The sequence below is a fragment of the Diaporthe citri genome, assembly GCF_014595645.1.
Source record: "Diaporthe citri strain NFHF-8-4 chromosome Unknown scaffold_5, whole genome shotgun sequence".
Classification (NCBI taxonomy): domain Eukaryota; kingdom Fungi; phylum Ascomycota; class Sordariomycetes; order Diaporthales; family Diaporthaceae; genus Diaporthe; species Diaporthe citri.
The window spans coordinates 2048814-2060490 of NW_025064850.1; the positions used below are offsets into that span (position 1 = coordinate 2048814).

General features: G+C 56.3%; 5 protein-coding genes across 5 annotated transcripts; 3 read left to right on the forward strand and 2 right to left on the reverse strand.

Annotated features, from left to right (window-relative positions):
• Positions 1–578: 578 nt before the first annotated feature.
• On the forward strand, positions 579–3227 carry INS49_011233 (uncharacterized protein; the record flags this gene model as incomplete). The annotated part of the gene is made up of 3 exons (XM_043171952.1): positions 579–716; positions 769–3063; positions 3135–3227. 3 exons carry the CDS (start codon positions 579–581, stop codon positions 3225–3227), a joined length of 2526 nt encoding a protein of 841 aa, XP_043023697.1.
• Positions 3228–3641: 414 nt separating this feature from the next.
• Positions 3642–4593, reverse strand: INS49_011234 (uncharacterized protein; the record flags this gene model as incomplete). The annotated part of the gene is made up of 2 exons (XM_043171953.1): positions 3642–3727; positions 3795–4593. The coding sequence occupies 2 exons, from the start codon at positions 4591–4593 to the stop codon at positions 3642–3644; spliced, it is 885 nt and encodes a 294-aa protein (XP_043023698.1).
• A 1293-nt stretch (positions 4594–5886) lies between these two features.
• On the forward strand, positions 5887–7773 carry INS49_011235 (uncharacterized protein; the record flags this gene model as incomplete). Its single annotated transcript, XM_043171954.1, has 1 exon — positions 5887–7773. One exon carries the CDS (start codon positions 5887–5889, stop codon positions 7771–7773), a length of 1887 nt encoding a protein of 628 aa, XP_043023699.1.
• Positions 7774–8556: 783 nt separating this feature from the next.
• Positions 8557–9211, reverse strand: INS49_011236 (uncharacterized protein; the record flags this gene model as incomplete). Its single annotated transcript, XM_043171955.1, has 2 exons — positions 8557–9080; positions 9151–9211. The coding sequence occupies 2 exons, from the start codon at positions 9209–9211 to the stop codon at positions 8557–8559; spliced, it is 585 nt and encodes a 194-aa protein (XP_043023700.1).
• Positions 9212–9918: 707 nt separating this feature from the next.
• INS49_011237 (uncharacterized protein) lies at positions 9919–10213 on the forward strand (the record flags this gene model as incomplete). The annotated part of the gene is made up of 2 exons (XM_043171956.1): positions 9919–10116; positions 10196–10213. The coding sequence occupies 2 exons, from the start codon at positions 9919–9921 to the stop codon at positions 10211–10213; spliced, it is 216 nt and encodes a 71-aa protein (XP_043023701.1).
• Between the last annotated feature and the right edge of the window lie 1464 nt (positions 10214–11677).

Here is an 11677-nt window from a genome sequence, read left to right on the forward strand (position 1 = left end):
AACCTTTAGCGCTCACTTTGGGATATCTCAGAGGCCAATGCATTGACAGTTCTTGGCAGGCTGCGGGTTGTCGTGCCAGGAAATAGGCACCCAATAGTTTGGGGTTAGCGGCCGGTGAAGGCCTCAGGGGGGTTGCTCAAGTGTCCGCCCCTTTTGAGAACATGGTCGAATTGAGATCTGCCTTTGTCGCATAAAGCTCCTCCGGTTGGCGGTCGGCTTCTTTTCACCATCTCCCACCGTCACTCTCCTTCCAGAACGCTCGAAAAGGCCCTGGGACAATGAAAGCCGTATGAGACGCGTGCTTGAAGTCTATTTCATTTGCCCTGTCCCACTTGTCACTCTTTTGCATCATCCTATGATACCCTCAGCTCGCTTGCCCACGGCCCACTCGTCTGTCCTCGTCTCCGTCACGTCCTCGACTCCTTGTTTAGCGATCTTGTGACCAACATATTTCCTGAGTTCGAACCGTCATCCTTTGTGCATCCTCGCCAGTCACCGATACGCCACAACCTGTTCTTTGGACACTGTACCATGCATTGACGGCGAGTCACCTACTGTAACAACGCTGCAAGGCCAGAATGAATGGGAACTATGGCAACAACGCCAGCCTCTTATCCCCGACCCAGGCTGTGGGTCCGGGCGGGAGACAGATCATGGAGGGATACAGGAAAGACATAATGAATGGCTTCGCGCAGGACCAGCCGCGCTACAATCCCGTTCGTACCTCCACGAGCGCGTCGCCCAGTCTCAAGCTAATCGGGAACGTAGTTGAATGTAGACCGGACACAGAGCTCGCCCCACGTCGACCTCAAGGATCCCATCCAAGTGCACCTGCTCACCGAGACCGCCCTGACTGACAGCAAAGAATGGGAGATATTGGCGCAGGAAGAGGTGGATGACCTCAAGAAACAGATCCAGTCCTTGACGGTGCGCATCGAGCAGGCGCGGGCAAACCTGGCGATACAGACGAAATATCGAGATGCCGCGATATCAATGTCCAAGTTATACACGGCCGGGAAAAGGGGAAACCGAGCCACTGCCGATCCAACCGCCCAAGAAACGGCGGTTGAGAGACAGGAAAGCGAGCAAAGGTGTGAGGAACTGGCGACAGAGTTATTCAACCTGGAGAAAGAAATACTGGCGCCGCAACGCCGCCTGCTTCAGCATACGGCTGCAATCTTGCAACTCACTCACAAGGCGTCCTCCAAACGAAAGCCACCTCCGGCCATGCTTAATGGCATGCCCGGAAGTCCGGAGAGTCTTTACACGTACACAAATGGGCGGAACAGCATGCAATTCCCCAGCGATGATCTGGACCGGGAACTGTACTTCCCGCTCGATGAGCCCGAGACCTTTGGCCGGTCGCTTAAGAGCGACATACCGATACCACCGCGATCACCGGTGCGGGAGCGTTCGAATCAGTTGCGTGACGAGGTGGAAACATTGAAAAAGCAGAACTCTGGGCACTTGGATGTTATTACTACTACGGAGCGAAGTCTCGAGGACCTCAACAACCGTCTGCGAGACTTGGTGGTTCAAATGAACCCCACGAACAACGGAGGCTACAAGCCAGCCCCTGCCGGGAACTTCGAGCCTGGCGAGTTGGTCAGCAGTCAGCTTGATTATCTCGCTGAGGCCTTGTCAACCATTCAGCGGGATCAGGAAGGACAGCCGCGTTCTGACAACAACTCGATGGTAATGCTTCAGGTCGAGGACAGATTAGACGCATTGAGCCGACAGGTGTTTCGAGCCGTTCAGGCTGTCGATGAGAGCCAGCCACCTCCGCCCTTGGCTAAGGATTCGGGCATCCAGGAGCGTTTCGACTGGATCGAGTCGGCAGTGCCAGTCTTGCAAACGTCAATGGACAAGGACTCTTCAGCAAGCGCCGCACAGATCGAGACTGTTCTTACTGGGTTGTGGGATATCATCCAATCAGGATACGCGGATATCAACCGACAACGGAATGCTCGAAGAGAAGTGCGTCTCGGCAAAGGAATGCCAGACGATGAAGACGACGTATCCGCGGATGAAGCCTTTGACTTCGATGAGCCCTACTCGTTGGACGCTTTCTCTGCAAAGGTGCAGTGGCTGTTCCGACAGGCAACGAGTTTAAAGGAGCAAAAGTCGGTGCTCAAGAGACAAATCAGACAGCAGCGTGATCTGAATGGCAAGGGAGATTCCGAGAAGGACGTGGAGCTACGAAACAAGGTTGAGGAGCTGAATCGGACCAAGAACCTCCTGGCGTTCTGCGAGGAGTCTGCCCAACAGTCCAAGACGGAGGCCGCAGAAGCTCAGGAGAAGCTGGCCCGGGCCCTTGCGGATCTGGACTCATTACAGGTTACGCAAGCAGCTAACGAGACTGCTGCCACCTCAGCCGTACAGGATCAACTCCGGGAGCGGAACGCCAAAATTGTGTCTCTGGAGTCGGATGCCAAAGCCCTGCAGGACAAGCTGGAGATTATTGAGGCGCAGCTGGGCAGCATGAATGAGCAGCTGAAAGAGGCGGATGACACCAAGAAGGCCGCACAGGATGAGAAGTGGAAGCTCGAGGAGCAGATCAGGGTCAAGGACGAGGAGATGGAGCAGCTCAACGTGACGATGGTCGAGATCAAGACGGAGCTGACCATCGCCAGGGCAGAGCTCGAGGGAGCCTACGGGTCTCGCTCAGAGCGGGCGGCCGAGGCGGCCGCGCTGACCAAGAGCTCTCAGATGCAGAGCGTGGTGGAGCAGTCGGAGAAGCTGAAGGCCGAGCTGGCCGCCACGCTCAAGGACCTCGAGGAGCTGACCAAGGAGACGCTCGCAGCTGAGAAGGAGAAGGTCGAGCTGGAAGGCCGCCTGGACGACGCCGAGTCGACGCGGTCGACCCTGGAGAGTGATATTGCTGCGCTGAGGACCAGGTACAACTCGGAGATCACGAAGCTTAAGGAGCAGCTGGACGCCGAGAAGTTCAAGGCCGGGACGAATGCCTCAGGCACAGGCCCCAGGGCTGGCGCTTCTATGCTCAGCGAGCAGTTCAGAGCGACGATGAAGGAGGAGAGAAGGAAGTTCCAGGAAGAAATCAGGGTAAGGCGCTCCCTCGACCGTTGTCTCCTCAGTCATTATCTCGAGAGTTTGAGAGCTAACGATCTTTGCAGGAAGAACAAAACAAGCGCAGAAAGCTGGAGGAGGAGCTCCGGGCGCTCAAGAAGTCGGCCGGGCGGGGCTCGAGCCCGCTCACGCCACGGTAACGACACTGGAAACGGCCCAGGGACTCATAGCCCGGGTCGAGTGCATGATATCTATAAGCCATCCGGCGGCGTGTATTATGTTTAATCGCTCTTCCGATTCTCTCTTCTTGGATATTGTAACACGCACGGGGCAGGGCTTTCACATTCATAGCAATGGTTGTTTATCTCGTAGACTGGGGGGCGCCTTAATGGCAATAAAATCTAGTATATACAGATTCTCTTGGGGTAGTGATCTGCCTTTGACACGAATTGTCTCTTTGGTGCTAAGAGCTTGCTGGTACGCTGCAAGACCCAGAAGGCACCTGCCATTGCATTGCAAAGGAGACTACACAGAATGTGAATATAAGCAATCGGCACACTCCTCTCCAAGTGGTCTGGCAAAACAGCTGTGATCTGTCTTGTCATGAATAGCACCTATTCTTGAAAGACACTGGTCAACGCCTGGGCGTACGAGGTGTAAGAAGACCCCATCTTTTCTACATCATAATCATTCCAGTATCCTTAGCAGCAAGAATTAGCTGACTGTAAACAGTATCGGAGAGACTGGTAGGGACATTTTCCACATACCTCCTCCGTCTACGGAATACTGAGCGTTCCAGTTGGCAAACTTGGTCTGCGCCTGCTCAGGGGTATTGCCCTGGCTCGGCTCCGCGTCGTTGGTGACCCAGACGAGAGGGGTCACCTTGAGGCCGAGGGAGTCCTGCCATGACCCGGGGTTGTTGCCCGCCCCGCCGTCGTAGACCTGGAGATAGACGCGGTCGAGCAGGCCGGGCAGCTGCTGGACGACGCTCGCCCAGAAGCCGGTGTTGGTGTAGGGCGCGATGGAGTACTTGTACCCGATGCCGCCGAGCAGCTGGGCGAAGCTCACGGTGCTGTTCACGTCGTAGACGGACTCGTCGTCGTTGTTAAAGGCGTCCAGGTCCCAGGCCGTCCTCAGCGCGTCGAAGTTCTGGTACAGAGGCGTGTCCGCACCGGTGCCGTTCGCGTTGACCAGGTTGCGTATGTTGACGAAGGTCGCGTCGTGCGAGACGAGCGAGACCTCGACGCGGTCGATGAGGGTCTGCCCCGTCTTGAACGACTTGATCTTGTCGGCGAGGGCTGAGCCTCCAACGTATGCGCCGCCCGTAATAACGGGTGCGTCGACGGCCTCACCAGCATCGCCGGTAGAGTAATAGACCAGGTCGCCGTTTTCCAGCACACCAATGCGGAAGATGAGCAGTGTGTTGAAGCCAGACGTCTTCAGTGCCGTCGTGTTGGACTGCAGCACATCTTTGAAGAGGAAGATTGCAGTTGTTGCGGCCGCATTGACAGAGCTGGAGAACAGCAGAGAAGAGAGCAGAGTATGTGCCAAGCCGTACCACAGCATTGTGACTGGAAAGAGGGATTGCCTTTAATTTTTTCCTCCTATTTTGTCAATCTACACCAGTTGTTGAATAGGTTCAGAAGGCTGGACTTGACTGTCTATACTCGACAGAGCAGGGCGTTGGAGATGTCTCTCACGGCTTACGCGCCGTGTCTCTTATACCCATTCAATCAGTCGACTGCTGAGCGGGGTTGTCGCTCTTGTTACTACCTTCCGTCTTTGCCAACTTTTTTGCCTGGGCATCCAGATATCACGTTGCGTCCAGGTGCCCGTCCTTTTCGGATTTGGGGTCTTTATGGGGCTGGCTCCGATGACTTGACGCTAGCTATCCTGCTGTTGTTGGGGTATCTGGGTATTCAAGACGGCATATATGTGTGGGGGCGAAACCTCATGTTGCAATGGAGCACGCTTCTCGTGTAATCGGCCATGGCGGATTGATCAGTGTTCCGGTGGCCATGATTGATTTGAGCAGGATCCTGTAAAAGGCAATGACACAATGCCGTAGATACCGTGATACTGAAATGCTTGCGCCTGGAAATTATCGACTGATCTACAGGCGATGCAGGGTTGCTGGAATCTCTGTTCGTCTATACGGTAGACCGTTGCCTAAGACACCGCTAACACAGCCGTTGTCCATTAGCTAGAGAGGTCATCCCATATCAAGCCATCCCACCGGTGGTAGTTATCGTACTGGTGGCTATCCTATTCGTGGCTATCCCGTGCCTAGGCAGGAAGAGGGTGCTGGTCAGGTCCCCGTAAGCGGTTGTCCTCCAAGTAAGCGGTCCACACTGAGGGAGTGTCCCTTGCTTCTGACAGGCCCGGTCCCTGCCAAGCGTTGTTCCCAATTGATTTGATCGGCCTCCACCCGCATAAAGTACCTGGGCAATGTAAGTGCGCCGCCGTGCTGACTGCGTAACTAACTACCTGGCCCGGTCCAATCTGGATTATCACCGGCCACAGAGTCAGTGACCGCAGCCCCGATTCCTCTTTCCCTTCCGACTCCAGACTACACCACACACACACACACACACACTCTCTCTCTCTGATTTCTACGCCCGCAGCAGGCATTCGCAACTACACATGTTGTTGCGTTCAATGCCTACGGCTTAGTGCTCGTTGGCATCATCCGGTTGGCCACAGCCGCTCCCTCGATCAGCTCCCGTCGATTGTGTCGTGTTAACGCGTCCGACTGCCCGGCCCGTGGTCAAAGGGCTGGCCACTCCCAACATTCGACTCCCGCTCTGCCCGCCGCATCTTTGACCACGCCGTTCCAACTCGACCTCACGAACTTTCACGATGCCTAAGCATCACGTCATTTTCGGCCGGCCTTTGCCGCGGCTCTCGTCCCGTCGCATATCTGTTCTCCTGGCCAGTCTCTCCATCTTCGCCGTCTTCAGCCTGCTCTTTACGGCGCCCTCATCCATCCCAGGGCCGACGCTCTCCATATCCGACCACAAGTTTTCCATGTCAATACCTAAGTGGAAGTCGCCCTCATGGAACCCTTTCAAGTCGCCACCCCATCCCCCGCAGCGGCAAGCAAACGACACCGACGGCCAGTCCTCATGGTTCTCCGATTGGAGATGGCTCGCGATCCCCTTCAGTTCGAGTTACACGCTGGACGAGACTAGGGCTTTGCTGCCCTACATGCCGACGAGGCCCGAGGTGTACTGTTACTATGATGCTACAGCCAAGAAGGACCCCACACTCAAGCAGGCCGAGAATGAGATTCTGCTGTCATGGAGGCGGGCGTGGTGGGCGCAGGGTTTCAAGCCCATCATTCTGAGCGATGTAGAAGCTACGAGCAACCCCCTATACGATGAGCTGACGCGGATCAAGGATGTCGAGCCGGCCTTGAAGGCCGACTTGATGAGGTGGTTGGCCTGGGAGAACATGGGAGGTGGCCTATTCACACACCATCGTCTGTTCCCCATGGCGGCCCACGACGACCCGCTGCTGTCTTATCTGCGCCGTGGCGAATACCAGGGCTTGACGCGTTGGGAGGGTCTCGAGGACGGGCTGTTTGCAGGATCCAAGCAGGAAATCACGGCCGCTATCAAGGCTGTCTTTGGCAGCTCCAAGGCGAAGACTGCCAAGGACTTCCTGTCTGCACTGCCTGCCGAGCAGGAGGATGACGAGAAGAAGCTGTTCTGGGTGGACGAAGCCCCAAAGTCGTTGGCCTACTACAGCGACAAGACTCTATCTGAGAAGTACGACAAGGTTGCCAAGGCCATCGCCAACAACGGTGCAAAGGGCCTGGACAGCCTGAACCAGCTCATCACCTCCCACCTGCATCTCACCTGGCAGAACAATTTCAAGAAGGGCATCGCAGTGCTGAAGCCACTTCCACATCACACAACGACCATGGTCCAGCCGGCAGTCGAGCTGGCCAATCGGCTGCAGAAATGTACCGAGTCGCCCTTACAAACTTCCTGCCCACCTAACAACCCGAAGTGTGCTCCTTGCGTCTCATCCTCGCCCCTCAAGATAGCAAGTCCCAGCAGGTACCGCAACACAACCGGCATATACACCATCGGCACCGTTCCCCACCCATACACCCTGCACACTTTGAACGAGCTCAAGGACGACCTCGACGTCCCCTGGATTCGCCGCGACTGTCCACGCGATGTCTGGCTCGCCGAGGTGACCAAGGAGTACCTTGGCTCCGGCGTCGGCGGTGCCCCACGTGTGCTGCGCTTCAAGGAGGCCGTGGCGGCAGAGTTCACAGCCTCAAAATCCATCTGGCTCACCGCCGAGCAGGAGCTGCCGGACGACATCGACTGGCATTTCGGCTTTGACGTCCCGACGGAGGGCCTCGACCAGGGGAAATCGGAGACGCCTGTACCCGGCCCGGAGCGAAGGCCGCAGCCGGCGCACGACCCCACCGACGGGCCCGTCGCCAAGCCGGACGAACTGAAGAGGGAGCCGCAGCTACTCAAGAGGGCTAAGGACGTCGTCGGCGCGACCAAGGACAAGAAGAACCTGGCGCTGAGGACCGCCATCGAGGCCTGGAACTTGGCGGACACGGAGGCGTGGAAGTTTGCAAGGGCTTTCCTTGCCAGGGAGGGGATGGAGAGGCGCAAGTTCTCGGAAGAGGAGAGCAAATACGCCCACGGCATTGGCACTGAGGTGGAGGCGAGGGACGGCGCGGGCTGGGGCAGGTGGCTCGATAAGGGGCACTCGTGAATGAAACGGCTCTAGGGGGGTTACTGCTGTATTTTACATAATTTTTCATTATTGGCGTGCGGTGGCGGTCTAGGGCACATCGCATAATGGAGTTTTGAGCGGGCGATAGACTGAATGTTTACTTCCTGTCGAATGGCTCTCGTGGTTTCGGTCACCGACAAGCTATGAGACATTTGTTCAATCCAAACTCGCCTCCGTCAAGCTTCCACTGTCGGCCTGCGAAGATAATGGTTGTAATGCTCTGGTTCGAGATGATAATTGGTACTCCAAGTCAACAAAATCTCGTCGGACGTATGCTCACCTGCGGCTCAATACTGCCTTTGGATTCAGGTCACAGGTGCACTACACAGGGTGACATTTTCCAGCGCATCATTTGGTAAGGCTAGGAAATGCAGGCAAGCTCATGAGCGTATGCTGTGAGCTTCTACGAGGTTGTGAGCATCAGTCGGAATAGGAGAGACCTCATGGTGAGGTGGACTAGGTAGGTTAGGCGGAGATCACAAAGCAATTGGGTCCGTAACTGAAACTCTGCGTGACGTGCTCCTGCTTCTTCTTGAATTGAGGCAGCTTATAATTCCAGTCTCATCTTGGTTCCTCTCGTGCGAGAGACCTATGCCTGCGCAGGTGCCCTGATCCTGTGCGTCCCTGCATGAATGTATGACCCTCAAATAAAAACGCCGTCGCTATGCTCAGTCATGAGGTGTTGTTGGTGTTGGAAGTAACATGTGTCGAGAAGGAAACCCTCCGTCGCTGAGCAGCCCGGCCGCCGCCCTGAGGAGCCTCCTAAGCCCTACTACGGCCGCCGGCGCCGACGAGCTCCGCGTCGTCCACGTCGTCCATCTCGCCCAGCTCCTCGTCGTCGACACCGTTCTGGCGGCCGGCCGGCCGCTCGCCCGCGCCATTCGCCTGGCTGCTCTCCCCGACGCCGCCGCCACCACCAGGCGCGGCTTTCTTCCGGCCCCTACCGGGCCCGCTGCTTCCACCTGCGGCGGCGGCAGGGCCGCCTCCCGCGCCGTCGGCGCCGAGGTCCTCCTTAATCATCTCGTCCTCGTTGAAGACCTTGCGCTGCTTGTCGATAATCTCGCGCAGCTCCTTGTTCTCGGCGGCCTTGCCGAGGAACACCGGGTTCTTGCGCATGGCGAACTGGAAGTCCTCGTATTTCACCTTCTGGCGCCCCGCGAGCTGCGCCACGCGCGTCGCCTCGAAGGATACGCCCTGGATGAACTCGGTCAGGATCTCGTCGAGGATGCGGATCGTCTCGGGCAGGGGCTGTCGCGAGTCGCCGTGAGCGATCAGGAACTGGGTCACTGCGGTAGTGGGGTCCGGGTTAGCCGATGGAGCGCAAGAGGGTTGAGAGCCCTGGGGAAAGCCTCGTACGTTCTTGATGGCTGAAGTTCGCCTTCCCGACATTCTTGCCAGCTCGTGCTCGAGGCTCCATCTTGGCGAGGTCCCTGGAGGGCTGTGGTGGCCGTTGATAAGATGCTTCGGGGAACGAGTCCCAAAGCGGACGTGGCACGAGACAAGAGCGAGCAGTGCAGTCTGTGGCGTGCCACGAACGACCTGCGATCTTTGATTGACGCCTTGAGTTGAGACCAAGGAAAAGCCGTCCAGGATCTGTCAAGATGATGCGCCGTCGTCGAAATGTGAGACTCCGAGCCGTCAGCTTCGAGACAGGGCTGATGTTTGTGCGACGACAACTTTGCGCCTGGATATGAAGCTCGCTCTGCTTGTGCTGGTGACGGTCGAGAGTGGATTGATGGTCGGGAAGGAGAGCCGCCGGGGTCGGAAGTGGGGCCGTGCGCCCAGACCACCTACGTATTCAGGCACGCGCATGCAGGAGCTTGCAGGGATCCTAATGTGAGTGGGTAGAGGTAGCCGCAACCACATGCAATCAAGGACGGCCAGGCAGGCCTTACGACACACCTGCCCTCCCGCCTGCTCGGCATCCAACACTGTGTCCAGAACAACAAGCCTCACCTCTCAAACTTCACGTTGCCAACACACATCGCTCCTAGAAAGGGCGATTAAGGAGACAAGCCAACAATCACGGCATTCCGCAAGACTGACAGCGAGCAGCCATGGTACTTCCCCCCTACCCCCCCAGTTCAGGTCAACGACACCTATGCTAATGCCAGCTGCGCCGCGATGCAGTCCGCCCTCTTCAACTTCCAGTCCCTCCTCCTCGTCATCCTCCTCCTGATCTGCACATGCGCCTACGTGCACGATATGTTCCCCAGCATCCTCGACAGGAAAAAGGACGGCCCCATGGGCGTCTTCTGGAAATGCGCCCGGATAGGGGAGCGTCTGAGCCCCTACATAAGTATATGCTGCGTCGGCATGGCTGTAAGTTGAAAGCAAAAAGATAGGAACCCATGGTTATTCTTCCCGAGTGGCCCTTGCAACATTACTGACTTTGCTCCAGCTGTCTTTGTTGGTATAGGCGGGCAAGACTGCAGGAGACGTTCAGACGATTGGCGACACGATATCATTCCATTTTCAACGGCATACCCGATACGGAGCTTCAAGGCGTTTGTTAGGATTTAAGGGGATGGTGCGATCAGGTAGTCTGATGATGGCTCGATGCTTGCCAGGCAACACGTCTATTTTGGATGCTACTGAGGCATTTCATCTCGGGGGCGCACTTGAGAACATCACTGCCACCGGCTAGGGCTGGGAATCATGATCTAAGGGGGACATCCGAAGCAATGCCAAGGCGAGAGTTGCTTGTCGCTCGGTGTCCTGACACCTTGTCATGGCAAGGTCGAGGCACTGAGTCTTGATGTGCACGAGGACACTTTGGCTCCTGCCTGCGGCAAACCAGCTCCGAAATTCCATCTATCATTGGGCAAGAAATCTGATGTTCTTCACCTCGTCATCATCCCTATCCGAGTGTCTCGTCCCGTGATGTCCTCTCATGTCTACGTGGCATCAAAGATTCTTCCTCGGTGCCGGTTCTTCTCGGGATGTCTACAGGGTACTACGGGAAGGTTGGTCGCGATGGCAGCAACGAGTCCTTGGCTTCCATTGCCCTTCAGCCATCGTCCATTCTCGCGAAGTGTGATTGTTTGAAGCTTTGTGTAACTCGACGTCAACCTACTATAGCTCGTATATAGTACTTGAAGGATACCTACTTCCCCACGAGTCCTGAACCTGCGTCAATGCAACTGTCGCGTGCCAGAATGCTGAGCCAGTTGGCGTTTCTGCTGCCACCACGCACACTGACCAAGTCAAGTCATGGGTAGGTGTGGGCGGGTGAAGCAAGTTGGAGCTCACAGACTTGGTTGGGCATGAAGGCATGCGCAATGGGCTTGCCAGTACTACACGCCCCAAGTTGGTGTGCTTACAAGATGGGACCGCTTTGCCCCCAATTTTTACAATTTTTTCACCGTTCAGACGACATGTATCACCTAGGACGGCTTCGTCTCAAGTCCACCCACCTGTCGTGTGATTATGTGCATAAAACCCAGCCCACTGCTCGTGCGACTGTCACCATAGCCTCTTGTCCAACGGGAAGGCCAGGAGCTTCCACAAACGACACGGTCATGAGTGACCACCGATACGCCTCTGCAGATGCTCGTCAAGGCTTCACCTTCATGAAGCACTGCAACGGCGGGTTGTATCAGTCGCCTTAATCGAGTGAAAGTGACGAGACGGAGTCATGTTGTGAAACCATGGAGTAGTAGAGCTCTCAAGGCATCTTCCTGATGTCGCTCGAAGTCAGGTCGATGTACACACGCTTGGGAATAGCCCTTGCGCGGCGGGTCAGTAACTCATCACTGCCTATTTTCTACTGCTGGTGGAAGAAAAGGCTGAGGGAACTGAAATTGACCATGTCAACTGTACAGACACCAGGAATACAGCTGGATGGATGCCCCGAAGTCTCGAGAACTAACCGGCTTGTGTA